We start from the raw sequence: 24,663 nt of genomic DNA, 5'->3' as shown, positions 1-24,663 counted from the left end.
TATCGTGTTCCCCTCCACTGTGATGTGTGAATAGAGACGGATTGTCGATTATAAGCGCATGACGCCGCAGGCCCTGTGGCATCTTGCCTACATTGGAGGACAATGGTTCCGCTTTGAGAAAAGGGGTTTCGGTTTGTAGTTTCCTAAAGACGTGCATCTTCTCTGCCGAACCGAAACGTGAAACCGTTAATACATTTAGTTAATCCAGGTTCGCTTTAGTCTCCTAATGAGCGTTTTACTGCCACCCTGCGGCTGCATGCTGCTACTGCACCGAAACAACAACAGACATCAGAGACAATTCTGTCGTCTATTCACGTTTATTGGAAAAATGTACATTGTATTGTAAAAGGTACACAAGCACTTGGTGAAAAAGAAAACATCTTAATTGTATGTACAAATATCTTCTGCCGCACTAGTTTCTCTCTCCAGTGCTGAATACATTTTTACTGAAGCAGGTGAGACAATAACATTTCCCTTCACCACTGTGACAATGCAGAGAAAAAAAAAATATACATGGAACACAGTTTGACTATTCATGAATTTAAAAAAGAAAAAGTATATGCTTATGTGATAGATATTAAATTATAATGCCAAATAAATAGAAATCAACTGGGAGGATTCATTACACCAAAACATGCCACACATAACAGAACTCGATGACACACACACACACACACACAGCGGTTTAGGACAGAAAAGCAGGACAGGTGACTGATACAGTCGGGTAAGGTCCTCCTCTCCTGGAGAGAGGAAGCAGAGGCTGGACCTGCACACTACGATGAGCATCACAGTGACAGACAAGTCGTACGCTGCACAGGTTCAGTCTTTTTTGCTGCTGCCGGTGCTTCTGCTGCTCTTGCGGTAGCAGGAGAAGAAGGGATGATGGAGGGCCTGCTCCAGACTGAGGCGCTTAGCTGGGTCGTACTCCATCATCTTCTCCAACAGGTCAAACAGCTGGTGGTGGTTTTCGCTCTTCGACTGCATGTAATGCTGATGGCACAGTACGGTCAGTTGTTAAACAGGTCCCATTTTACATACGGACCAATGTATTTTTTAGTAGTATGGAGCCTAATTCTTGTCTATTATTAGTTGTTTTGCAGTAAGAATCTGAAGTAGCCCAACTAGGAACTTGTCTTTGTTGAAGACAAAACCAAAAAATTCCTCAGAAGAAATTAGAATGGAAATACTCAAGCACTATGAGGCAGAAACTTGTATTCAAGTACAATACTTAAGAATCCTGAAACTTGCATGTATTCCAGCACATAGGACTTCTTATTCGCCACTGAGCCCGTCTTATTATGAAGTTCAAGGATATGTGCAGTGTTTTAACTGAACAAAACTGGTGGCTTTGGTAGTGCTGATGGCATTTAAGCGTTTTTAAATCCTCACATTTGTTTCATGCAGATGTACGTTCAGATTACATTCTTTAATTGACAGACTGTGTGCTGTGGTCTACAGTAATGCCGATCTTACCCTCAGGGGTTTGCAGTGTTTCTTCACATATCTCCCAGACGAGCTGTGAACATCCCAGTCCAGCTTGGACCGGTGCACATACCGCCTTTTTCTGTACAACACAATGACATTTGCATAAATAACAAAATTGATGAATACAAAAATTCTTGGAGAGGGGGGGGGGGGGGGGGGGGGGGGGCTTGTGACAATCCCATTAGCCAGTTAGCAGTCCACGTACTTGGTTTTCTGCAGGAGGTGTGTGGGGATGGGACCCAGGACTCGCTCCATCATAGCAAGGTGCTCTTTGCTGTCATGAGTCTAAAGGCAAGAAAAAAACACGTGACACCTTTAGCCAAATGCCACGGTAAACTGTATTAAAGATTTTATAATACCTTTTAGCTTCTCTTACCTGGAAGAGCGTAGACCCCAGGTAGTACTCTATGAGAATGCAGCCTACACTCCAGACATCACAGGAATGATCCCAGCCCAGATCTGAAAAGAGATGATGATAATAACACAACTCAATAACACAGCAACACTCAGTGATCCGCCTGAAGCTCGCGAGCAGCGCTGTGCAGCAGCCACATACCTAGGATAACTTCTGGAGCCCGGTAGTGGCGAGTCGACACCACGGAAGTGTGGTGCTCATGTTCATACGTGGCGTTGCCAAAATCAACAATTTTCACATCTGGCTTCTTCAACGTCCGCTCGTCCCGTTTCTGAAAAGCACAAACAGGAGAATCATGCTGCTCACACAGAGACACAAAACACAATGTTTGGGCATCAAGCAGTGGATATGTAAAGGACTCACCATTTCAGGATTGTACCGGATGCTGTAGTCCGAATCAATGAAGAGAATATTCTCAGGCTTCAGGTCTGTGTGAGTCAGCTTGTTTTTATGTAGAACTAGGAGGACACAGCACATACATTTTTAAAACCGGCTCTTGTGAGATTTCCTGTAGAAAGATACAGTATATTCTGTGCACCATCGTGTCAACTACTTACATCGGACAGCCCGGATGATCTCGTACGCCATGTGCCTGATGTGTTCTATGGGGAATGGCTGGAAATTGTTTTCCTTGAGGAAATCATAGGTGCTGAGGCCAAGCAGCTCAAAGGCAATACAAACATGGCCGTGGTAGTCAAACGAGTCCAGTATGTGTACACAAGCACTAGAAGGGGGGGGGGGGGGGGGGTAGTGAATGCCAAGTCAGTTTCTTTTGAGGACAAGATGTGTACATATATGAAGAAAGAGGTGTTGCGTCAAGTTACTTACTATCTCTTTTCAGAGTCAAGGGACTTCAACTGTTCGAGCACCTGTACCTCAGACAAAGCTGCCTCACGGTAGCGGTCTATGTTTTTAATGATCTTCAGAGCCACTCGAGCTCCATCACTGGAAATACACAACGTTGACACTTAGTATCAAATGCCAGGGAAGGAGTGAGCAAGAAATATTGTTAAAAAAAAAAAGAGTGTATAATCTTACTTAGAGTGATCAATGCATTCGACTACTTTCCCAAAGGCACCTTCTCCTAGAGTACACACAATCTCATCTACAGAAAATAAAAAGTAGTAGTTAGTAACACAGCACTGACAAAGGGAAACACTGCCCTTTGGCTGGTGCTCTGCCTGATGTTTCATAGCTCTAGTAAAGTAAACCTAATGTAAACAGGCTTCTGAACACTGATGTACAACTAAATGCCAAATATGTTACACTGACAAGCAGTATTTAACCAAATACTTGTTTGAAATAGTACTATATTTGGAAATAAATATCAGACAGGAGAGAGAGAGACAAAGTGTGAACAACAGTAGAAAAAAAAGGTATATATTCTATACATCTTGCTCTCAGCATGTCTCCACTGTGATAGATGAGGTGACCCTCGTCATCATCCTCAACACTCCTGGATCTTTTCCTGCTCCTGCGCTGTTGGCTCCTCCTCTGCACCGGAACCGCCGCAATCCGCCATCACATCAATAACCCATCAGCCAGCCAGCCAGCGCCAGGCCACCACAATGCGACATCGTCATTCATTCAACCAGGCCAAGGGGGGGAGGTGTAGGGGTGGATAGATTCGGCCCGTTCAGTAACACCGGCAGACGAATGGACGGAGCAGCAAATTCAAATTCAGCCCGGTCAGAGAAATTGGGCGCCAGCCACCACATAGTGTGTGTTACAGAAGAAAAACATGGCAACAAGATTTTCAGATGAGAGACTTTCTCACAGTAGTACAGGAAAAAAAACTTGATTGATCACAGTGTATCTGCATGTAGTTCTTTGTAACTCTTCCAATACAACTTTACTTCTATCATGTCCCATTACTGCCCACTAAGATTTCAGCACAAATACTGGGTCCACTTTTCTCTAGCAAATCTATAAAAACACCCCCCGCCCCATCCCCTAGCAGTCATTATTGAAAATCATAATGCTTAATGCAAATGCCTAACAGTGAAGAGTGGGACCCACAGAGAGAAATGCTGAGACAAAAGGAGATGGGTGTTATGCTCTGACTAAACACCATTGATGACCCATTCCATTTGGTGACATAGAGAGGGGAGTAGGGGGGAGAAGGAGGTTCTCGTACCGAGGAGGACTTGTGGCGAGAGTGGCTACGTTTGCGCCTTCTGTCTCTCGGCCTGCGGCTGCTTCGCCTGCTGCGGCCGCTCCGACCGCTGCGCCCGGACGACTTGCTGTAGTGGTGCCAGTCGCGGTCCTTGGAGGTGCCTTCGCGTCTAACTTCCTCACACGCCATGGGATCCTGGGTGCTTCTGTCCCGAGAATCCAGACCCTTGTTCAAGCTGCGGGTCTCCAAATAGTGTCTGCAGGCAAACACAAAATGACACAAATTGAAGAAGAAAACTGAGAACATGGACTAGAGAGTGTAGATCCGGTCCTGCCCAGTTTGTTTTCTGTGAAACGCTCTCAAAGTAAAGACTTTATAAGACGGCGCTAAAGGTCCGCCCGCTTCCTGAAACTGTATCCCTTGAGCCATTTATGTAACATTTTTAATTAGCAACATGCTGCTATAGAGGCCTTCCTCAAACTGTTTGCACGTCAGTCACATTTGGAAGGATTAAAGTATTGGAAAGGTTTGGCCACAACCCGATAGTGTGTAATACTATCTGGGATTCTGCACTGGCTGTGGGCTGGACAGTGAACCCCATGCGGCACCATTTCTTTTAATTTAAGAATTTTAAGTGAATAAAAACTTTGACCTTTCAACAGTTCCTTATGTTTGCCTTGCTGTAAAAACATAAAGCGTGCAAATTAAGGTTACGTTTGCTTAGAATGTTTCCAGTTGCTTACAGCACACCCACCCAGCAGGTCGCCTTAGCAACTAGGCATCTAAAAAAGGCCGAGGAACCTTGCAGGCTCGAGCACTCTGCTGGTGTCAGTTGCCTTCCAGCAGGAAGTCTGCCTCTCTACAGAATTAAAATTAAAATGGAAACATAACCGCAGTCATCATACACGCCAAAAAAAGGGTGGGATTGCAAAACATTGCACGTACTTTTATGGAATGGAAATTGACTAGGTTTCTGTCAGTTTGAAATGTATATATATTTTGGGGGGCATGATGAAAATCAAGTTAATTTTTTATTCCACCTGTGTAGAATGCACTAGGAGCATGAATAGTTTACAAATTCGAAGCCCTGTTCCTAAAATGCTGAGCCCTGGCAACAGTTTTCATTGCTTTTACACCTCAGTTAAAGTAAGTAACCAAAAACTTCCAAAAAAAGGTGAGAATTTGAGTTGACACTTTAAACAAGAAATAGAGATTTCACTCATTCATAAAGTTACCCATCACAGATCCTCAGGTGATGGTGGGTTCTTCTGGACTTATTCTCTCTCTCGCTGCTGTGTGAATCTTGTTTTCTTCTCTTGCGACATTCCATTCTCTCTTCCCAGCTGTGCTCATCAAGCCAGATACCAGGGGAACGCATTCGCTTAGAGTAGCGCATCTGCAAGACATGGCAAACTGCTCTAAATACAATTCCACAACTACATATGTAAACGATAATTGCAAAACAATTAAAGGGCGCTTAACATTTCTATTAAAAAAGAGGTCTGTACCACCGAGTTACACGGCCCACTCCAACACGCGGGGAGGGCAACATGAAGGGGCGGGGCTAGCGATTTATTATATATACGGTGCTACTGTTAACCACAGCACCGTAAATATATAATAAACCAAATACGTTGCTGTTTCAAATAAGTCAACATGGAAATATGCCACAAAAGCCACGCGTGACAACAGAACCGGTATCCTACTCATAACGTTGGTCAAACAAGAGCTAAAAACAAGAATAAAAATAACAAACTCACCGTGGGTTACACAATACATTTCAAATGATCTTTTAATAGATTTGTGGTTATATAATCAACGTAGGTTTTGAATCCGCCTGAAGGGTTAACGTTTTAAACAGTAGTGGTTAAATAAGTAGATCACTTGACAAACAAACTAGTTAAACCGTTAACTTAATGGCGCCAGGCCAACATTTAACAACGTTTCCACAGTGACGTGTTAACTAGTAAGATCCTGGTATATTTACGGCATTAGCGGTGCCTTTAATATATAAATGGCTAATGCTTGTGGTGGAAAATACGTAAGTTGGTGGTGTTAGCGTGAGGTTACGGGCCTGTGGAGCGTTCACCACGCCAAAGGTACGACGTAGCGTTACAGAGTTACTTAAAGTCAACAGAAACCAACATGAACGTCAATCGGCCTAACTTAGATGCAATAATGATATTACGCTGTGACTACTAAGTTAAACATGTTTTTATCGACCAAAAGGTTAGTTGCAGAATCCGAGGAAATCTATGTTCGTAGCTAGCTAAAGCTATAGCTAACCGTTAACGTTAGCTAACTAGCCAGTTGATCTGCCATGTTGGCGAGACGTCGCATTTCAGATTCGCTAACCTGCTAACATTAGCCAAAATTAAGAAGAATACACGATCGTTACCCAGTAAGAAACATTATCGAGAGGTTATTCCCCATGAATGTAGCTTTACCTGGTGTTATCAAGATAGTCGAAAGAGTAGGCTTCTCGTTTGTGGTATAAGTACGAACAAAGAAAAACAAAATGACTCCGACTAATCGTCTTCAAAGATGGCGAGCTTACCATAAATGCCTCGAGCTCACTAGAACGCTGTTCTGTGACGCGACGCACAATAACCACGCCTACTAACAACCCGAGCGCTTTGGCTTGTGGGTAAAACATGGCTGCGCCCTGTTTCCACCCTTAAGACCACCTTACCCGAATGTGTCAACGGCGTAATTCAAACTCGTCAACGCGTACCGACCAACGCACCGGTGGGCATTGCTGGTTTCTACCGATCACTCATCCTCAAGATGCCGGAGAAGGAGCGCGTGGGTGGAAACGCGCTCTCGAGGGCCGTGATTGCCGAGATGCTGGCGAAGAATTTCGAGAAACTACCTGACATCGATCAGAAAATCTTCAAGTACGGTCCCATGTATCTGGGGGGAAACGGAGCTCTCGCGGGTCTGATATCCAACAGCTTGTACCGCAGAGCCCTGAACGTCACACAGGCGCCCGTCGCCTCCGGCCTGCCGATGGCGGTGCTGCCCTTCCTCACCACGTTCGCCCTGTACAGCGCCGCCGTTTCGGCCCCCCTCATGTCGGGGGACCTCAACTGTCCCTCCTGCGCCCTGATTCGAGGTGCACTCGTCGGGGTGGTCGGCGGCGGGCTGTACCCCATCCTCCTGGCCTTACCTGTGAATGTTGGACTGGCGTCCAGGTACGTCACGGCACCGCTGCCGGAGAAGGGCAACGTGCTGCGGTACTGGATGGACCTCTCCAGGCCGATCGTGAGGAAAATGAGGGCGGTGCTGGTGCTGCAGGTTTTCTTCGGCACCTACCTGAGCTCCAGGCACTTCGAGACGTACACCAAACTGGCGCACATAACTTTTGGCTCCGGTGGAGAGGATCTGAAGGACTAAAACGCCCTCGACCTAAAAAGAAACACGTTGGTGTCATTGATTCACAGCTGCTCGTGAGACTAAAATGAACTGTCTGCTACCTTTCAAAGATTGCTGGTTAATAATTGCAGAAATTCACAGCTTTCCGAGTACATGGTTAAACATAAGAACATCCTTTATTATCAACAGATCGCATCATCTATGTTCAGTATGTGCTGATTAAATGTTACAACTGAGAAAAATAATCTTTAGCATTTTTTAGTTATCCAATAATTGTTCATGTCCTTTGCTGCTGACCTTCCTCGTTCTGGTTTCTGGCTCTCAAATTTGCAATTTTTTTTTTTTTTTTTTCTGTCTGACAGCATTTTAATTTCTTGCCTTCGCTTGAATAAAACATTGAAATTGCAATCTGCAGATTTCTATATTCTGCAGACAAATCATTTATCTGTTGTGGGAAATAACTGGAATATCCATTCGTAATGGAAATAATTTAGTTTCCCTTTTAAAATTGGGCTGCTATGATTAAGCGTAAATGAATTTGACTCATCTTGGGCATGGATTCTAGACAACATCTTGCAATGCCTGGGTTTTCCTTGTATTTTGGGGCATTTTTGCTCCTGTTCACACATTTTGAAAATGTCTGCATGCAAATTACAAGTGCATCAATCAAATGTCAGGGGTCTTTCATTGTGTGCAAACCCCTGATTGTGTGAATTCAGTGCAATGCTTTATTTCATTGTTTTGTTTAAGGCACAAAACTTGAACGGACTGAACAATGGAAAATCCAACCGAATATTGTCACACACAAAATAAACTGAAGGGGATAAACTTAGCATGGTTTAATTTTATTTACGGCTAGTCACATGTTTTTGCAGTGATGATGGAGCCCGACTTCCATGACCATTAAACACTGAAAGCGCTCCAGTCTTTGAACAGCACACGACAACGCAGGTGTGAAAGCAAGAAAGTCAAAGACAGACCGGTGCGATGACATCATCTCAAAGAGCTGTGTAAAGTATTGCGATTGCGATTGTCATTGAAAACACAACGTTCAACACAGGCAACGTTTTATTCGAACATGTCTTCACCTCGTAGGGCTTCACATCTCTAGTCCAAACTTCTCTGGGGAATGTGTTTCGGGGGAAAACAAGTTTATTGATGACAAACGAGGAGGGAGAGTAAAAGTTACTGTTATTAACAAGGAGAGGTGCTTCTACAGAGGAATCACCGACATCAATCAAGTGTAGCAAACTGAACCAGACAGTTAAAAAAACAAAAACATATTACATATTTCCCGATGACCCTCCTCTCCTCCCGCCCTCCCCAATGGCCCCCGGATCACAACGAATCTGCCGGAAAAAAAGTTCTGTGACAATCCCACAAAACGATGAATAGCACATTTTCAAGTTAGAGGAACTTAAATGTTGAAGACAACCAGATACTCGTATGGCACACGTTTCTCTCTTTACTTTACAGCCTCTCTACTTCACCGTTGTTCATTGCACGCGATGCATCATCGCCACAAAGCCTGTGTTGCGGTGGTAATCTTATCACGGTGGATTTAAAAACACCTGTCGTAGCATGCTAGTAGACTTCATATTCATTAAAGGAAAGTTACAATAAAAACTATACATCTGCCGGCACAGAAATCTCCATAAATATACCAGACAACTGAACGTCAGTCAGAGAAAACTTCCTGAAGAGCAGAAAGATGGGGGGTAAATGTCACCTGTACACGATCTACACCTGGCCAAGCTCCCGTCGTGACTGTTACGTTATACCATAAGTAGTCTCGCATCACCGGCCTAATACATTTAATGTAGTAAACAGTTTATATTCCCTGTCCAAAATAGGATACAATAAATTATAATACAATAAGAGGTGACCAGTGAACAGTCTTTCCCAGTTATTCTCATGCAAAACAAGACGGTGACGAACATACAGGAACGCATGAACATCTGGATCCCAAGCAAACCTGCACACATTAAAGTACACGTGAGATGAACTGGTAAAAATGCTGGAGGCGTGTTGTCTGTCCTCCCGTGTACACACGGTTGCCATTCCTTCATTAGACCTATAAAATTAGACAGCTGATATGGGCTAGCCAGCGCCCTTCACATCATTGAAAGTTTCATTACAGTACGTTACACATAGAGAGGGAAGGGGGTCAAATTAAGGACCCGGACGAGGCTTTGGACCAAAGGCGGAGAGAAAAGGGAACCAAATACAAAAACAACAATCAGTAGGATTTTCATTATATAAAGTGGTTTTCCCTGTAACTGTACTTTCCATAGTAGTAAACATATCTTCACAGAGTAAACACACATGGAGGGAAGGCGAGGCAGTATCCCTCTCCTACATACTGGACCCCATCATTTCCATAGCTTGACCTTTGTAATTCACTTTTTGTGATTTGTTCTTTTTTTCTTCTTCTTCTTCTTCTTGATGAATCCTGTTCATCACGTATCTTTTTTTCTTCATATTTTCTTCATAGAAAAACACCTAAGTACCAGCTAGGTTACTTTACAATTCCTTTTAGTGCAATGAGAACACATGCTTTCTCGCTGGTCATCCGCCGTAAGCGCCTCATGTCTTTCCCAGGATGTTGGACCTGAAGGCAGAACCGAGAGGAAGCGTTGGTGAAGTGGAGCAAGGATGTGTCGATGTGGTATCTCATTGCACACGGCGTTGTTATTCTCACCTGAGCGCTTTCCATCTGTCCTTCTCCACCTGGTTCTCTGGACTCTCACTCTCGTAGGACGCCAGGTAGAGTCCTGAGGGAACATTGAGAGAAGAAATAGTTGGAATGGGAAATAAGTGAGGACAATTGGTTTCAGAATAGCAAACTACCAGAAACTATAGTGGAAACACTTGCATGTGTGTTGTTTTAAATTTAGATTTACATGGCAATGTTAACTTTAAAGCTTTTATGGCACACAGGTTCACAAATATATGAAAAAACGCCCCCCTTTATTTTAACGAGGTTCCTTCTCTAAAGGTCACTTGATACTTTCTGTAAATGGAACCGTGTGGTCGTCGGCTTGACTGCTCAAAGTGTGCCGGAGGCCTCCGGTGCAAACGCGCTCTCACCATCCTCGCTGAAGATGGGAGCCGTGTGGAGGTAGTGTAGGATGGCCCGGTCCTCCTCAAATGGGCACTCCACCTTTTTCCATGTCATGAACTCACGCACCTGCCGCGCCAACTCGACAAATTTCTAGGAAAACAGAGAGCGAATGACTTTCGGGTGGTTCGAACGAGGCGCGGGCCAGCAGGACAGGTGACCGAACTCACCTCAAAGTTGACGTGACCGCTGGGCAGCCGATTAGCGCATCCTTCATTAAGGAAGTAAATGTCTTTGATCAGCAGACTGAAGAAGGGAATCACAATCTGAGGAAAGAAAATGATGTGGGAAATATTGAGATGAAAATGAAAGCTTGAATCGCTGCGCCTGCGATGCGTGTCTGTGCCCTACCCGCTCTCTGTTGCTGTTGGCAGTGCGGGAGCGATGGGCAGCCCCCCTCAGAGCGGTTCTGTAGTTATAAAAGTTTCCTGTGGGATCCATCTGATGCTGTCAAAGCAAACGGCAACAACCGGTACAATGTCAATGTCAAGTTATTCACTGTCTTGTACCGCTCAGTCAGTGAACAGCTGCACTGTGTCTACCTCAAGGATGAAGAACTTGGCAGTCTTGGCTTTACCCCAAGTCTTCTTCAGCCGTGACACGGGGCTCATGTTCATGCCGGCTGCAGGAGGGAATGGATTTCGACTATAAACAGCCGGTCGTGCAGGAGAATTCTTTTTAATAATACTTTAGTGATACTAGAGTGATAGCAGAATCAGACTCACAGATGATGGCCATGAGGGAGTTAAAGTTTCCAATGTTGAAACACTCCCTTGCAACATCAATGAAGAACTCTATCACCTGGGCCCTCTGCTTCTTCTTCGCTGGCTGCAACAAAAAAGGGCAGAGGATTCTTGTTATTGATTGATATTTACATCATTTTTCCTGGGCATGGTTATTTGTCCTTAGCACACAGAGTTGAACGATCAATGAAAGTATCGATGCAGTAGCACAGAGTGACCAGCAGGGGACAGTGACGCTCTGTCAAAAGTCACTGCCTTTGCCTCCCGTCTGTCTATGTGTTATAAAAATGAAATACTGTACTGCAAGATTGAGTTCTTCCAGGATTTACCATTGTAAATACATAAATATGAATACTGCAATGGAGAACTATGATTGGTAAAAATATGAAATAACATTATACATGATTCAAGGCGTTCAAGGCATTTCACACACCCCTCTATGTCTCCTCCCATTCAGTTCCATGTGTGCTTCATGATTAAAGTGCTTTTCATCAGTGGCTGTGCTATTCTATGAACAGGATGTTCCTGCTTCGGAAGTCCAATGTATAGACTACATGAGCTCCGGGTGCACCGACATTTTCCACTCACCATGCAGATTTCAGTAGCCACCAGGTAACACAGTCTGTTGAACCATCTGACGTAAGCCTCCAGGTTGAAGGTTTTTTTCTTCTGGTCACCGAAGCATGGCTGCCAACGACACACAACCAAGTCCGCGTAGGAAGCGTTACCATTAAGCATTAATCTGATCCTAATTAGCTTCCTATCTACAGGCTAACTCTCCTATATGCGAGTGTGAATGACAAAGACAGTGAGCTGGCAGTGGAAATAACACGATCAATGGCGAGCGCAAGATGAAAAAAACAGGGCGGAGGCGGGGGGGCAGACGGCGAGAAGATAAGTGAAAGAGACAGGTGACTGAATACAGATGAATAAAGACAGTAAACAAAGAGCACAAATAAAGCATTCAACAGTTACACAGACGGGGGAGATGACTATGTTGTAGCTTGTGTTATCACAATGCTTTGCTGTGTGACCGCAGTGGTGTGCTGACATCTATAAGGCCCCTTAAAAGATATTCCTGATCAGACATACATTAGACACAGACAACAAAATATAAAAAGATCTGTGTCGTTGTTATTATCATTATTACTATATTTTACTTCATCTTCTCTCATTGCATCCTTCAGGATTTCCCTGAAAATGAATAAATGCTGTAGACCTGCTCTATAAACAATCGAAATATAAGTTCACCTGGGTTCCATCCAGCGGGTCTTTCTGAACAAAAGCTTGGACAAACTCCTCCGGCCCGATGTGACTCAAATGTTCCTGCAAAACAAACACAGACATCGATGAGGATCGTCCCATTAAGGACTCTTTCATTTCAGTAATGGAAGGCAATCAATAGGAGGAAGTAATGACTCATTGACGTGACTCAGTGCAATTATAATTCCTGTGACACCAGAGACAAATTCACTTCTATTAAAAGACAACCGTGGAGTCCCATGCATGTGCAAATCGAAATGAGACTCGACTCAAGGTAAAGTCCTAAAACCAAACAGCGCTACACCCACGCATACCACGCACGCATTGACACAGAGCACAGTGGAATCTAGATCTGTATACTCAGAATTCACATGTTGCTGTGACCAACAATAGAAATAGTTCTGTATGTGTGTGCGGTGCACGCCTGACTCTCTACTTGTGTGTGCATGTGTGAGTGTGTGTGTGTGTCAGCGTGTGAAGCTGTCAGGTCAAATATATCCACAGCGGTTTTATCCCCTTTGTTTGAAGCCCCGGGCACATCAGTGACTTCTGGGGTGATGTCACCGCTCAGACAAGGGTACAAGCTCACTCAGGCACACACCCACACACACACACAACCACCCCCCAGATACACATGCCCACATCAAAACACACACGAATAGACTGAAGGCACCATGCATGAAATGTGAGGGACACTGCAGAGACATTTTGTTCCTGTATGTTGCTTCGCATCATTCCCTTTGTTCCTGTTATTATACGGGGGGGAAACCAGTGACTGCTGACAAGTTTTATCAAGGTTATGCTGCAGCAAGCTGCGATATGCTGTAAGATCTCAATGAACAATCAATGAAATGATTCTGCCAATTTTTGCTATTATCATCCTCCTCACCACTGCATCGGTGCTCTCCCCCCTTCTAACATCCTCCCTACTCCTCCCTCATCCATCCTTGTTATCATCTCTCCGTCCCTCACCCCCCCCCCCCACCCCCCCACACACATCCCCCGCCCTCCCCCTTCTCCTCACCAGCTCCACGTGGGTGAGCTGCTGGGCCAGTGTGTACGGGTCGTTGCAGATGGAGAGCATGTCCTTCTGGATGTGCGGTGGCTTCGTTTTGAAGGCAACCAGCTTGTCAGAGATGGAGGAGGCGTTGAGGGAGACCTTAAGGATGCTCTCTTCCCCCTGACTCATTAGGGCCAGCCGCTGGCTGAGCTTCTGCAACACCTGGTTCAGGGTTTTCCAGTACGCCTGGAGAGGAGAGGAAAGGAGAGGACAGGAGAGGGGAGGAGAGGGGGAGCTGTCAATACGACTTTAATGAATAATTTATTAATGCTCTATAGATCAGTATTAGGCATACATCATCGTTCCTACTGGGAGCCCATGCGTAAGCACTCTATTTGGTACCAAAGCGTGCTCAATCATTTTACTGTGGCTCTTTATTTTAGAACTTATCAACAACTAAATTCAGGATAAGACAATAAGCGCACAATTATAAAGAGACATTTATAGTTATTGAGCGGATGCTCAAGTGATCCTGTCTGTTGCCTACATGGTCCTTTAAAATGGATGACTGACCATCTATATGCATCAATTGGTACCTCACTGACTGTATCGCTATGTGGCCGGTTGCTTCATTCTTTCTTGGTGTTTGCATTAAATGAGCCCAAGAATTAAGTTCAATGTAACTTTTCAGTTGAATCTGTGTTGAAAGTGTTTTCTAGATTTTGTGCTGTGTGTCGTGTCCAGGAATGTGCGTTTCTTTGTCCCTCCCTCCAGATGACTGGTCACCGAGGCTGTGAGGTCAGTCTGCCTCACAAACGACCCCGCGGCTCCCACACGTATACGCACACACATGCACACACGCAGACACACACACACACACACACACACACACACACACATCCTGTAGACAGGAAGCTGCGAATGGCAGCACATTCATCGCCACCTGCCCGTCCCCACCTCCCTCCCTTATTCACTCATCCACTCTGACTACATCGCCCTCCTCCTTTTCTCCACCTCCTCCTCTGCTCTCCGTCGCCCCGTATTCCATCTCCCGCTCGCCATTTCCCCCGGCGAGGCTGCAGATAGAGCCACACCCCCCGACATCCTTCCTTCCTCTCCCCTCTCCTGTAATGGAAGATTGTGTAACGCAGAGCTGTGGCTGCTCGTTCCACACTGACACTCTGACTCCTTCCATCACCTCGCTACAGTGGTAGTGATGATAATTGAATTTCGTTCCCCATCAGCGCATTTCTCGCTTCAGCTGCCGCTTATTGAGGCTATAACGGCAGCGACTACACTGTGGGTGAGAATCAGTCCCATCGCATATTGTTATCCTGTAGAAACGGATTATAATAATAATGTTATGTTATCTTTTATAAATCAACATTGATATATACTGGACTAGCCACGAATAATAACCGGACTGCTATCATGTCACGGGTATACCTCATCGCAGGGAGCGATCCTGTGGACGATGTCCTTGAGGTGCCCGACCATCTTCTCGTCCCTGAAGTCAGACGGGAATGTCTCCGTCCACTCTGTCAGCAGCTGCAGGATTTTGGGACCAAACTTGCGCACTTTAGCCTGTTGACGGAGAAGTGAAAGAAGTTCAGTGCGGTCTACGTTTGTGAACCCCTCAGCAAAAGAAACCACCGTGACAGAGTCAGCAATTTGGCTAAAAAAAATAAATAAATCTGAGGCACATTTTTAATGCAAAGCACAAGCATGTCTGGTGGCTTTTGCTGTGTCTGGATGTGTTCCTGTTGATGAACCTGAGCATGCTCATAGAGCATGCTCATACAGGCGGTATGCATGTGTGCGCGGTGCAGGGCTGACCGTATCCAGTGGGCTCTGATCCAGCTGCTGCTGCTTGATGCACAGCTCGCACACCCTGGCCAGCAGCTCCGGAGGAGGGATGAACAGACGAGCGCTCAGCAAGAAGGTAAACACATAGGCTTTCTGTCAAAGGACGGAGGAAGACAGTCGCTAAGACACTGACACCACATCGAGAAAAAACGTCAGTAACCCTGTTAACTGAAACGGATTTTGTGATGGAGATGATAATGAACGGAGGAGTGCTCATAGTACATTTGCGCTTACCTCGGGGTAGTAATCAGCAGTGGGCACCAGGTTATGGATCAGGGTGTCCAGGGAGGCGGAGGTGATCGGGGGGCCATCAGCCAGGCAAGCACCAGGACCCGGGCCCTCCTGCGGGGCCTCTTCCTCCTCCCCAGGCTCAGCACAGGCCAGATGGGGGCTGAAGCCACTGGAACTGGTGAACATGGTGCCTGAGCACACAGTCTGGGGCATTCCCGTCTGAAGTGCAAATAGACGAACAGGAAAGAAAAACAAACAGTTGAGACAGAATGAGGAAGAAGGGCTCAACTGCTTTTGGGAAAAGGGAACTATTGGTGTTGGTGGTAATTTAATTTTTAGGAGAGGAAATGAATGTGAATGCAAATGTCTATTTGTCAGACTAAATTCTGGAACATACTTTTATCATCTGAGCATCGTCCTAGTATTTCGTGCCTCTCATTCTGCAGCAACACACTCGTTCCATCCAACTGACGAGCCGCTGCCGTCGTCGGGGGATACAGAATACCCCGCAACAGCTGCCCCCGTCTCCCACATATACAAGACAAGAGGGAACCAAAAATGTGGGTCGCTCAGTCGCCGCAGAGACTGTTGCTGCCTGAAAGCGATAATGTGGCCACCGTATCCGCCTCGTACGTCTTTCCCATTAAGCATGCTTTGGGTTACATGTAAAAATTCAACATATTTTCTTTCCTCAATGGACCTACACTGCAGCTGTCGTGGAAAGAAGCACCTTTGCGCTAGAGTAGAGATGCTATGGAAACAGAGAGCATCATGATCCAGGGTGCAATTATCATCATCCTCACCTTGATGTCATCTACATGCGGTGTAGTGGTAATAGAAACATTTTTTAAATGAAGTCATTTTGCACATCCACCACTGTTTTGGTTGCTTATGTCATAAGAGATTTGGATATAAACCCTCGGCTGCGCTCCTGCTGGAACTAACTGAACCTGGCGTCTATGTCGATCTCAATCGCTCATCATCACGAGGATGACTGCAGTGTCTGGTGCCTTCAGGCAGGTTCAGGGCCACGAAGTCTCATTGCCTGAAGGAGTCACGAAAAAGGCAGCAAACTCACAGTGAGACCTTGATGCCGGTTAGTTATTTCAGATGTAAACCCGCCATTTTCCTCCTGTTACTTGTATCTGACAACAGCTTGGGCGGATTAAGCACATGCCCACACAAACACACGCACTAATAGTAACATATACTGTATACGGGATACAATAAGGCAGAGCTTGACTAAACATACCCTAATAAAATATAGCAGACCATAAATAACTCAATATTGGTGCAGAAAAAAGAATATGTTCATGATGTATCTGCATCGGCCCTCATTCTAAATCTGGTGACCTTCAGTCCGTCCCAGCCCCCACCCGGCCATCAGCCACCTCAATAAACTGCTGTCACGGGTCCCTGGGGTGAAAGGTCAAGCAGTGTGTAGAAGCTCATGTCTCACGTTTCCGGTGTGCGGGGTTCAGCTTTCCTTTGTTCTCCGCTGCGCACTTATTTGTGCACTTGTACACTTTGTACACACCTACACACCGACACACACACGGGCAAGACACTGCAGTCTGGGGGATGGGGAGTTTCTCTCTGGGGAGCTTTTATAGCCAGACATTTCTCTTATGTTATATGTTGTGGTTGAAGAGGGCCAACGGCTTCCTGTCCGCCCTTCTGAGCAATGATAATGTGAGAGAGGATAAAAAAACGACGGGACGCTCAGGACGTCTGATGGAGACGTCTCCATCTAAATATTGAAACTATACACAAATACTCACACGGACGAACAACATGTGTTGTGTGTGTCCTTTTTAAAAATAGTCTATTTTGAGGGCGAGACATTACCACAGAACCCCCGCTGAAAAATATGAATATCATAATCTAAACTGCTGGTCTACAATGTCTGTAACACAGACAAGTTGTGAGTCGCTTCCCTCCTTGTCACTGTCTAGATGAGGTGCCAGATGGGGATAGCCAGGGGTGTCCTTGCAGCGACCTCGTCTAGATTGGATGATAACATTACAGCCACAGAGGAGACACGGCCTGATAAACAGAGAAATGGACAAATCCAACAAGCCTCTGTATCAGCAGAGATGCAGTGAGAAAGGGTTATGGAGGCCCTTCCTCTTTAATAAAACTGACGGGAAGACAAATTCTCAGTGTGAGTGACTAAATCCGGGAGTTTATCTGCGAGTCATCTCATGCATGAAAACAAACATGTCCACCAGTGTGTTTGTATTCATGTATGGTGACTGAGAGATTTATCCCACGTGCCCATACTGCCAACGATTTCCTCTATCGGTGATAATCTCCACTCTCCCAGACGTTTCCTCCTCAGCTCCGTCTCCAGCCCGGATTCGTTCATCTATCACCGCTCTGCGTCGGTATCAGTCGATTCGTCACCGTCTGAAGCACGTGAGCAGACCTCGATCAGGTAGCTCCACGACAGACGTGTGCATTGCGCAGTCATCCGTTGCTTTGTGTGACACACTCACTGTGCCACTGAAGCTGACGAGGAAATGGACTGAGTTCGATTCAAGATTTCAAAAAATGTTTGGAGTTTGGAGAAGTAGAGCCTTATTACAGCCTGAGCTAACTTTGATATGCTAACATCCAGCAGCACTAGCCAGGTACCCACTACTGTACTGGCAGGGTGTTGAATTTAAGGTTGCTATGGAGTTGGTGTCCATTTCCCAGAGAGAGCTTCAGAATCAGACATCAGTCACCAAAACTAATCATTTTACAATCCGATGTTCTCCATGGTTGCTCTCACGAAAAAACAGCCCAACTCAGAGAAAAAGTTCTGTATTACTATTTTTTCCAACTTCTAATATTAATTCACAAGCACGTTGCTTGAACCACATTTTTTCCGACATTGTGACCACGAAGTCATCCACGGCCGTGCTCTATGTATAACTGCTTTCCGCACCTCATGATACGCCCGTCTCCCTCTGTGCCTGTCACATTGCATCAACGTGGCCTGAAAAAGAAACACCGAGAAACGCGTAGCAAACAGGTGAGTGTGGGGTTGTGTGCTCTAATCCCCTCGAGATTCCCAGCAGCCTGCCAAAGGCCGCCCTGCACGCCGTCTAGACAGCTGGGGCAGTGTTCTTGTTTGTGGATTCTGCAGTGTGTGTCTATGCGTGTGTGTGTGTGTGTGTGTATATTTTGTCGGGCTGTTATCGTTGACATCGGGGATCCGACTGCTTTGTTTTATCACGATTAACAGAATGGTCCTGTCTGGAGACACGGTATCTCCATCAGCACCCTTGCCTTGCGTGTCTGGCTGTGTGTCTGGCTGTGTGTCTGGCTGTGAGTGTGTGTGTGTGTGTTGATGAAACAATGGCGTTGTGACATAACCAAGGAGGTTGAAGCTGTCAAACAGCTTTATAACCTTGTTAATCTTTGTCTGTTAGCATCCAATTCTGTCTTTACTCTGTAAAACCTGTTGCACCACATAACTAGTACTACGCACACCTACCTGTGTGTGTGTGTGTGGGTGTGTGTGTGGGTGTGTGTGTAAATGCCAACACAGCCGCTGACCGATCTGATCTTCCACTACGATGTTAATGGATGAGAACAATCAGTATTAGAGACGGCTAACCATTAAGACTGAGGAGGCTTATTCACGACAATCTAACTAACCACCACCTGACCCCCATCACTGAGAGGTCAGGGGTCACCGGTGAAGAGTAAAGGCTCCTTGGTGGGGCAAATGGATGGAAAGAGTCGTTGTTGTTGTTGTTGTTGTTGTTGTTGTTACACGTGGCTACACGTAGGCTGCAGTCAGGGATATTTCTAAATCAAGAGAAAGAATTTAAAAATATCCAATAATATGGACATGGACTGTCGACTTAATCCCTCCAAATTGAAGTTGAGGACAGCAGACTTGCCTATAGATCCAATACCCTCATGCAATTTGTATTAGCAGAAATGAGTAAAAATACTATTTTGACGAGCCCCTTATTATTGTTGGAGATAAAAAGATAAAATACATTATATAAATCAAGGTTTGAAACTCACTGTCCTATTTCTTCTCAGTAAATGTCAAACTATTAAAAAATAGCTAGGATTTGAATATCTTAAGAAGCCAACACATTGACACTGAGAAACACCCCAAAGCAAGCGTGAAACCAAGATGTGATGTAATGGCAGCACATCATCAGAGGTGAGAAACAGCCAATATCCGGCACAAGTCTTGCAGCTATGTTTTGTTTGCTTTCTGTATAGTTGCTTCCTGGTATCAGATTTCTGCCTCCACTACCTTGCTCTGTGAGTAAAGGAATCAGATGGCAGATAGGAGAGAGCTGGGCTGTGGAGAGGTGTGTGTGTGGGGGTGTGTGTGTTTCCCCTTAGGGTAGTGTGCAGACAGTCTATGAATGTTAAAGTCACCTCCTGCGAGAATCACTAAACTCCTCTTTTTCCCCCGTCACATGACTCCCGGCCTCCACAGCAACTCATTTACATACTTTAACACTTCCTTTCTAATTTAGGAGCCACATGTTTGCTCCTTCACGCAGTACACTTTCAGCACTTCATCTATTTCAGGAGTGCGCTAAAAAAAAGCACTTCCTCTCGTATTTTCGGTCCCGACGCGGTTCAGTGTGCCTTGGAGTATTGAAGCTCTGGCCTAAATTTTCATACGCCGTTCTTTGAAAGCTGAAAAGACGCGAACAGAGAAATAATGGAGTATTCTCCTGATGGTGGGGGCTCGAAAAAGTGTAAACACTTCTTTGTCAGCCAGCTTCTCACTTTCCCTTTCCTTGTCCCCCTTGCACATCTCCCTCCCCTCCTCCCTTATCTCCCTCTCCACGCCCCACTTTCCATGAGCCCGTTCAGGACGCCTGTGCAGATGGCCCCTCAGCAGCCTGCTCTCCCAGTAGGAGCTGCTGGCACAAGAGTTTTTTGGCGCTGCGCTGCCCCCCCCCCCCCCCCCCCCCCCCCCTCCGCCGTCATCCCTAATCTCAACAGGAGCCCAAAAGGGTACTGGCGTCCAGACTGAATGCCGAGGTGCCGGAGCCGAGCCAATTTGGCTACTGAGCTGCACGGTGACCGCCGACAACAGAGAGAGAGAGAGAGAGAGAGAGAGAGAGAGAGAGAGAGAGAGAGAGAGAGAGAGAGAGAGAGAGAGAGAGAGAGAGAGAGAGAGAGAGAGTGCTAAATACCACACATATGTCCCCATGTGCTGCAACAACTTCAAACCAGCGCTTTAGTGTTGGTTAATGGTGCGTGTGTGCGTGTGTGTGTGTGTGTGTGTTTGGGGAGGAGTGGAGCTGAAAACAAATGGGTTCATTGTGTCGTAAAACAACACGTGCATGCACACTTGCACCCACGCAGCAGCCAAACACAGGGTTGAGTTACAGTCAAGGCATTCCAGCCCCCCCCCCATTCCTCCCTTCCTCTCTCTCTCTCTCTCTCTCCCCGTACGAGCCGGACAGAGGTTGGGAATCACACAACGGGCCTGACATCCCAGATCCCTTTTTATTGGAGTTCCTGCACAGTGTCTGAGCGAGGTCACGCTGTCATCCTGGCACCTGTTCCACCCCCAGCGCCCCCCCGCCCCTCCCCACCCCCAGCTCCATTAAGCCTAATGTAAAGCTCATGGGGAATTCTCCTCCACCGAACACGCAGCCAGCCTCATTCCTGAGCAGGTTTGTGCACAGTTGCATGTCAGCGTTTGGGTTTCTGTCAATGTGTGTGTGTGTGTGTGTGGTTGCTAAAGGGCCGAGAGAGAGAGAGAGAGAGAGCGCACCTGTAAGTCCAAGTTGACGTACATGAAGAGAAACCGAGCACCTCTAATAAGTTAAACCTGGTTAATACATTTACATGCAGATGGAAATCCCAATCAGCATTACACCGAACTATGAGCTGAAGAGCACTGTGCAAGTATCAAGCGCCATTATCGAGCGCCATTATCCGCTGACTCCTCTTTCAAACCACTACATCCACTGCTGGGTCTACTTGCCCTGATCCGAGTGGATGGAAATGTCATACTAAAATGAATTGGAGGTTTGTGACATGTGATGGGGTCCGGGCAATCTACCATGTTACTTATAGATAATTCAAACGGACAGGCCCTTAGTGTGCATGAAGCACATGTCTGAGTATCAAGTGCCCTAAATCTGTCATTCACAATGGTTATGATGCCTTAAATAACAGCCATGTATTATTCATAATATCCCAATTTACAACCAAAGCTTCTTTGAGGAGGATTGTCTCCGTTCTAAACAGACGTCACTTTGCCACAAATGCCACTTATGAGGCATTACCAGCTCGCCCAGTGAGGCATTACCAGCTCGCCCAGTGACTGCAGGAATATGGGAATGTGCAGCGTTAGAGAGCCTCAAGCCTGAAGTAACTCTTTAAAAAAAAAACTAACAAAAATAAACATCATCCAACAACCCACAAAGCATTGTGTTACTCTCAATCAAACCGGCACAAACTAAACAGACGTTAGTAATTCCATCACAGCTGTCTCGTCTCCCGTTGATGCACATCCATCCGTTCATCAGATGTACGACTTGGGAGGCGCACTAATTAGCGTCGGGGAGACGGAGTGGTCTGGTTGGTACGTAACTCATGCCTCATGGGATTTGATACAATTAGAGCGAGAGGTCAGAATGTGTGCTCCATTAATCCACAGCTCCCTGGTTCATGTTGATGCCAGGTTCTGCCCGGCAAAGGGGGGGCTTCATTCTTCCCACAGTTGCCCCGGTGCTCGCTCACAGGGGGAATGTCGGGTACATGAAAGAGCGTAGTATGGAATAGAATGGTATTATTCTTCCGATAACTTCTCATTTTTTATGACTGTAATTCGTTTGGATAGCCCACTCTCATAGACACAAAGATTCCACAGCGCAGCGTGGTTCATTCACACACTCTGAAGCGTCTTCCCATTGTATTCACACTTCGCTGCACGTCGTTCTGTACACTCTTTGTACATTGAAGGCTAGAATTATCACTCTACTGAAGTGAAACCATGTCAGTATGTAATGATGGTTCAGACCTATTTGGGGTATGTTTCTAAAGCTGTGTCTCCAACCCCTTTTCAACATTTACCTTTGGTACAAAAGTGTCACAACGAATATCGTCTTTTTTCCATAGTAGTGCTGATGAATGAGTTTCAGTACCAATATCAAGTAAGTGCTGGAGTTTTATTCACTTTCATAAGACAAATTGAGTGTATTCTTGAGGTCTAACACATGTTTTGGAGGTTACCTTCATCATGAAAAACAGATTTTTAAAAAGATCGTACACGTGTGTATTAAATCCTGCTTTTGTTGGCGTATTGTGATGTTTCTCTGGGTGTTTCCATTAAAGGTCTAGGAGAGGTCAAACTCCACAGGGTACCGTGGACTTAATTAGATTCATGAATAGATTATAATCACCAAAAAATAACAAATATGGAGATGGAGTCAAGGCTCCTATTGGGGGGTAATTAAATGCCTTAGTCCCCACTTCTGCATCGCGTCTTCTTTCTTTTATTCCATCAAAATTCCTTGCCCCCCCCCCCCTCTCTCTCTCTTTGCAGTGACAAAGCAGCAGGGTGTGACCGAGTTATTCCACGTGAGCCCTGTCTGCCTCGGCCTGTCAGCGAGATCGCTCTCATCATCCGCGTTCCAGTAGCAAAGCTGCCGAGTCGCCGAATGACATCCAAAGTCCTGTCAGGGACACGAGCTGCTGTGGGGCCGAGGAGCTGTTTACGTAAAAGGGGGAAGAAATATATCAAACGTACTTGACAATCCTGTCGCACTGGAGAGATAGAGATAACTTTGGGGAAATGAAATGAAAAAAAGAAGAAGTTTCCATTTGTCTCATTTTTATATTTAGAATTTGCTTCGTTTAGCTGTGATGTACTTTCACAGAAATGGGGACTTCACCGAAACGACAAAAAAAAACCTCAGTAACAAAAGACCAACTGATCATTCAAGCCAATCCCCCCTTAACCGAGTGATCCTTCAAAAAGAAATAACAGAAATAAAAAAGTTTGAGTGCCTCATGAGTGTTTAACACTGACATAACTAACTGGAATCTAATGTGATTCCTGTGTTGGAAGCATAGTGTAATTATCTCCTTTATGAAGAGGTAGAATACAATATGATCTAATTTCCATGAACAGCACCGTGCACGCGCACTCAACGCACACCATAAACCTCGAGGTGGTGATAAAGCTGTCAGAGCACCAGACAGCTATACGGTGCCCAAGACGCGTCCCCTCCCTCCCTCTCCCTCCCTCCCCCCCTACAAACCAAATGTGTCTCTACCTGTCTGAGGTGAACGGGCACCGAGAGAGGGGACGCCCGACTCCCGATGCTTCACTTCTGTTTGGCTGAGGGGTGGAGGAGAGAGAGAGAGCTGAAGGTGGGGGTGCAGGAGTGCCTTAATATCAGCAGCAAGCATTTCTCCCCACGCAGCGGGTTTTCTGACTGTCTTTACTTTCACGCACCTCGCAGCTGCAAACAGATGACATATCCCGTGTTTGCATTTGAGTAAAAAGGCTGCTCACCACCTGCTTGGACGCTTTGCGAGGACGAAGCCCATTTGTTTGAGTTTTATTTTATTTTACTCTCATATAGGACGCGAAAGGCCAACAGTGCCACCACCAGATGCGCTCCTCTTCGATTTCCATATCCAAATCAGTGAGTGAGTTTACGCAGCGTTACGCACCCGCGTTAATAATCAACCCGCACAAAACCAGATAAGCATTTGCACCGCGAAGCCGGTCGACACACGTGACGTCACGCCGACTCCGTCATTTCTTCATCGGGTGCTGTTCCCTCCCGTGGATGTGTCGTCGGCGGCCGTATGGGCGCAGCGACGCCGCTGACTCACGCCGCGCCCGCCGGGCTGCGTCGTCCCGCGCCGCGCGGCGAAGCGGCGCCAGCCGCCGCTGCGACAACGATGTCGTGGCGTCATCAACGTGTCGCTCGTAAAGTTCGGACAGTGACGGCGCCGGGTTCGAGTCCGCGCACGGACGCGCACACACACACCTCTAAACACCAACATTGCTTAAAATAAATCGCTTACCCGCACTACACTTCGATC

At 46.0% G+C, this 24,663-nt stretch overlaps 3 protein-coding genes across 4 annotated transcripts in view; 1 reads left to right on the top strand and 2 right to left on the bottom strand.

Moving 5' to 3' along the window:
- Window positions 1–301: 301 nt before the first annotated feature.
- Window positions 302–6,606, bottom strand: LOC120818217 (dual specificity protein kinase CLK4). Its single transcript, XM_040175122.2, has 13 exons — window positions 6,464–6,606; window positions 5,252–5,412; window positions 4,038–4,272; window positions 3,292–3,394; window positions 2,939–3,005; window positions 2,729–2,845; window positions 2,458–2,624; window positions 2,264–2,358; window positions 2,042–2,171; window positions 1,862–1,944; window positions 1,691–1,770; window positions 1,474–1,564; window positions 302–990 (listed from the first exon to the last, which is right to left on the bottom strand). The coding sequence occupies exons 2-13, from the start codon at window positions 5,410–5,412 to the stop codon at window positions 820–822; spliced, it is 1,500 nt and encodes a 499-aa protein (XP_040031056.1). The 5' UTR covers window positions 6,464–6,606; the 3' UTR covers window positions 302–819.
- An 80-nt stretch (window positions 6,607–6,686) lies between these two features.
- On the top strand, window positions 6,687–8,223 carry tmem126a (transmembrane protein 126A). Its single transcript, XM_040175125.2, has one exon. The coding sequence runs from the start codon at window positions 6,804–6,806 to the stop codon at window positions 7,410–7,412; it is 609 nt and encodes a 202-aa protein (XP_040031059.1). The 5' UTR covers window positions 6,687–6,803; the 3' UTR covers window positions 7,413–8,223.
- LOC120818218 (ras-GEF domain-containing family member 1C) overlaps window positions 8,216–24,663 on the bottom strand; it is a 16,843-nt gene continuing 395 nt past the window's right edge. The window contains exons 1-15 of one of the 2 annotated variants that reach the window (XM_078102225.1): window positions 24,646–24,663; window positions 23,883–23,947; window positions 15,619–15,834; window positions 15,355–15,477; window positions 14,965–15,102; window positions 13,543–13,764; window positions 12,507–12,581; window positions 11,844–11,942; window positions 11,238–11,340; window positions 11,055–11,134; window positions 10,864–10,959; window positions 10,683–10,778; window positions 10,482–10,605; window positions 10,093–10,165; window positions 8,216–10,002 (exon numbers count right to left, since the gene is read on the bottom strand). The exon at window positions 24,646–24,663 is cut by the window's right edge and continues 325 nt beyond it. In XM_078102225.1, coding sequence (XP_077958351.1) covers window positions 9,978–10,002; window positions 10,093–10,165; window positions 10,482–10,605; window positions 10,683–10,778; window positions 10,864–10,959; window positions 11,055–11,134; window positions 11,238–11,340; window positions 11,844–11,942; window positions 12,507–12,581; window positions 13,543–13,764; window positions 14,965–15,102; window positions 15,355–15,477; window positions 15,619–15,828 — 1,464 coding nt within the window. In that variant the 5' untranslated portion in view covers window positions 15,829–15,834; window positions 23,883–23,947; window positions 24,646–24,663 and the 3' untranslated portion in view covers window positions 8,216–9,977. The remainder of the gene's footprint in view (window positions 10,003–10,092; window positions 10,166–10,481; window positions 10,606–10,682; window positions 10,779–10,863; window positions 10,960–11,054; window positions 11,135–11,237; window positions 11,341–11,843; window positions 11,943–12,506; window positions 12,582–13,542; window positions 13,765–14,964; window positions 15,103–15,354; window positions 15,478–15,618; window positions 15,835–23,882; window positions 23,948–24,645) is intronic. The other variant, XM_040175124.2, reaches the window with a different exon arrangement.

Source organism: Gasterosteus aculeatus, chromosome 4 (genome assembly GCF_964276395.1).
Source record: "Gasterosteus aculeatus chromosome 4, fGasAcu3.hap1.1, whole genome shotgun sequence".
NCBI lineage: Eukaryota > Metazoa > Chordata > Actinopteri > Perciformes > Gasterosteidae > Gasterosteus > Gasterosteus aculeatus.
Note: the sequence above shows the minus strand (reverse complement) of the source record. Positions and strands in the feature narration are given on the sequence as shown.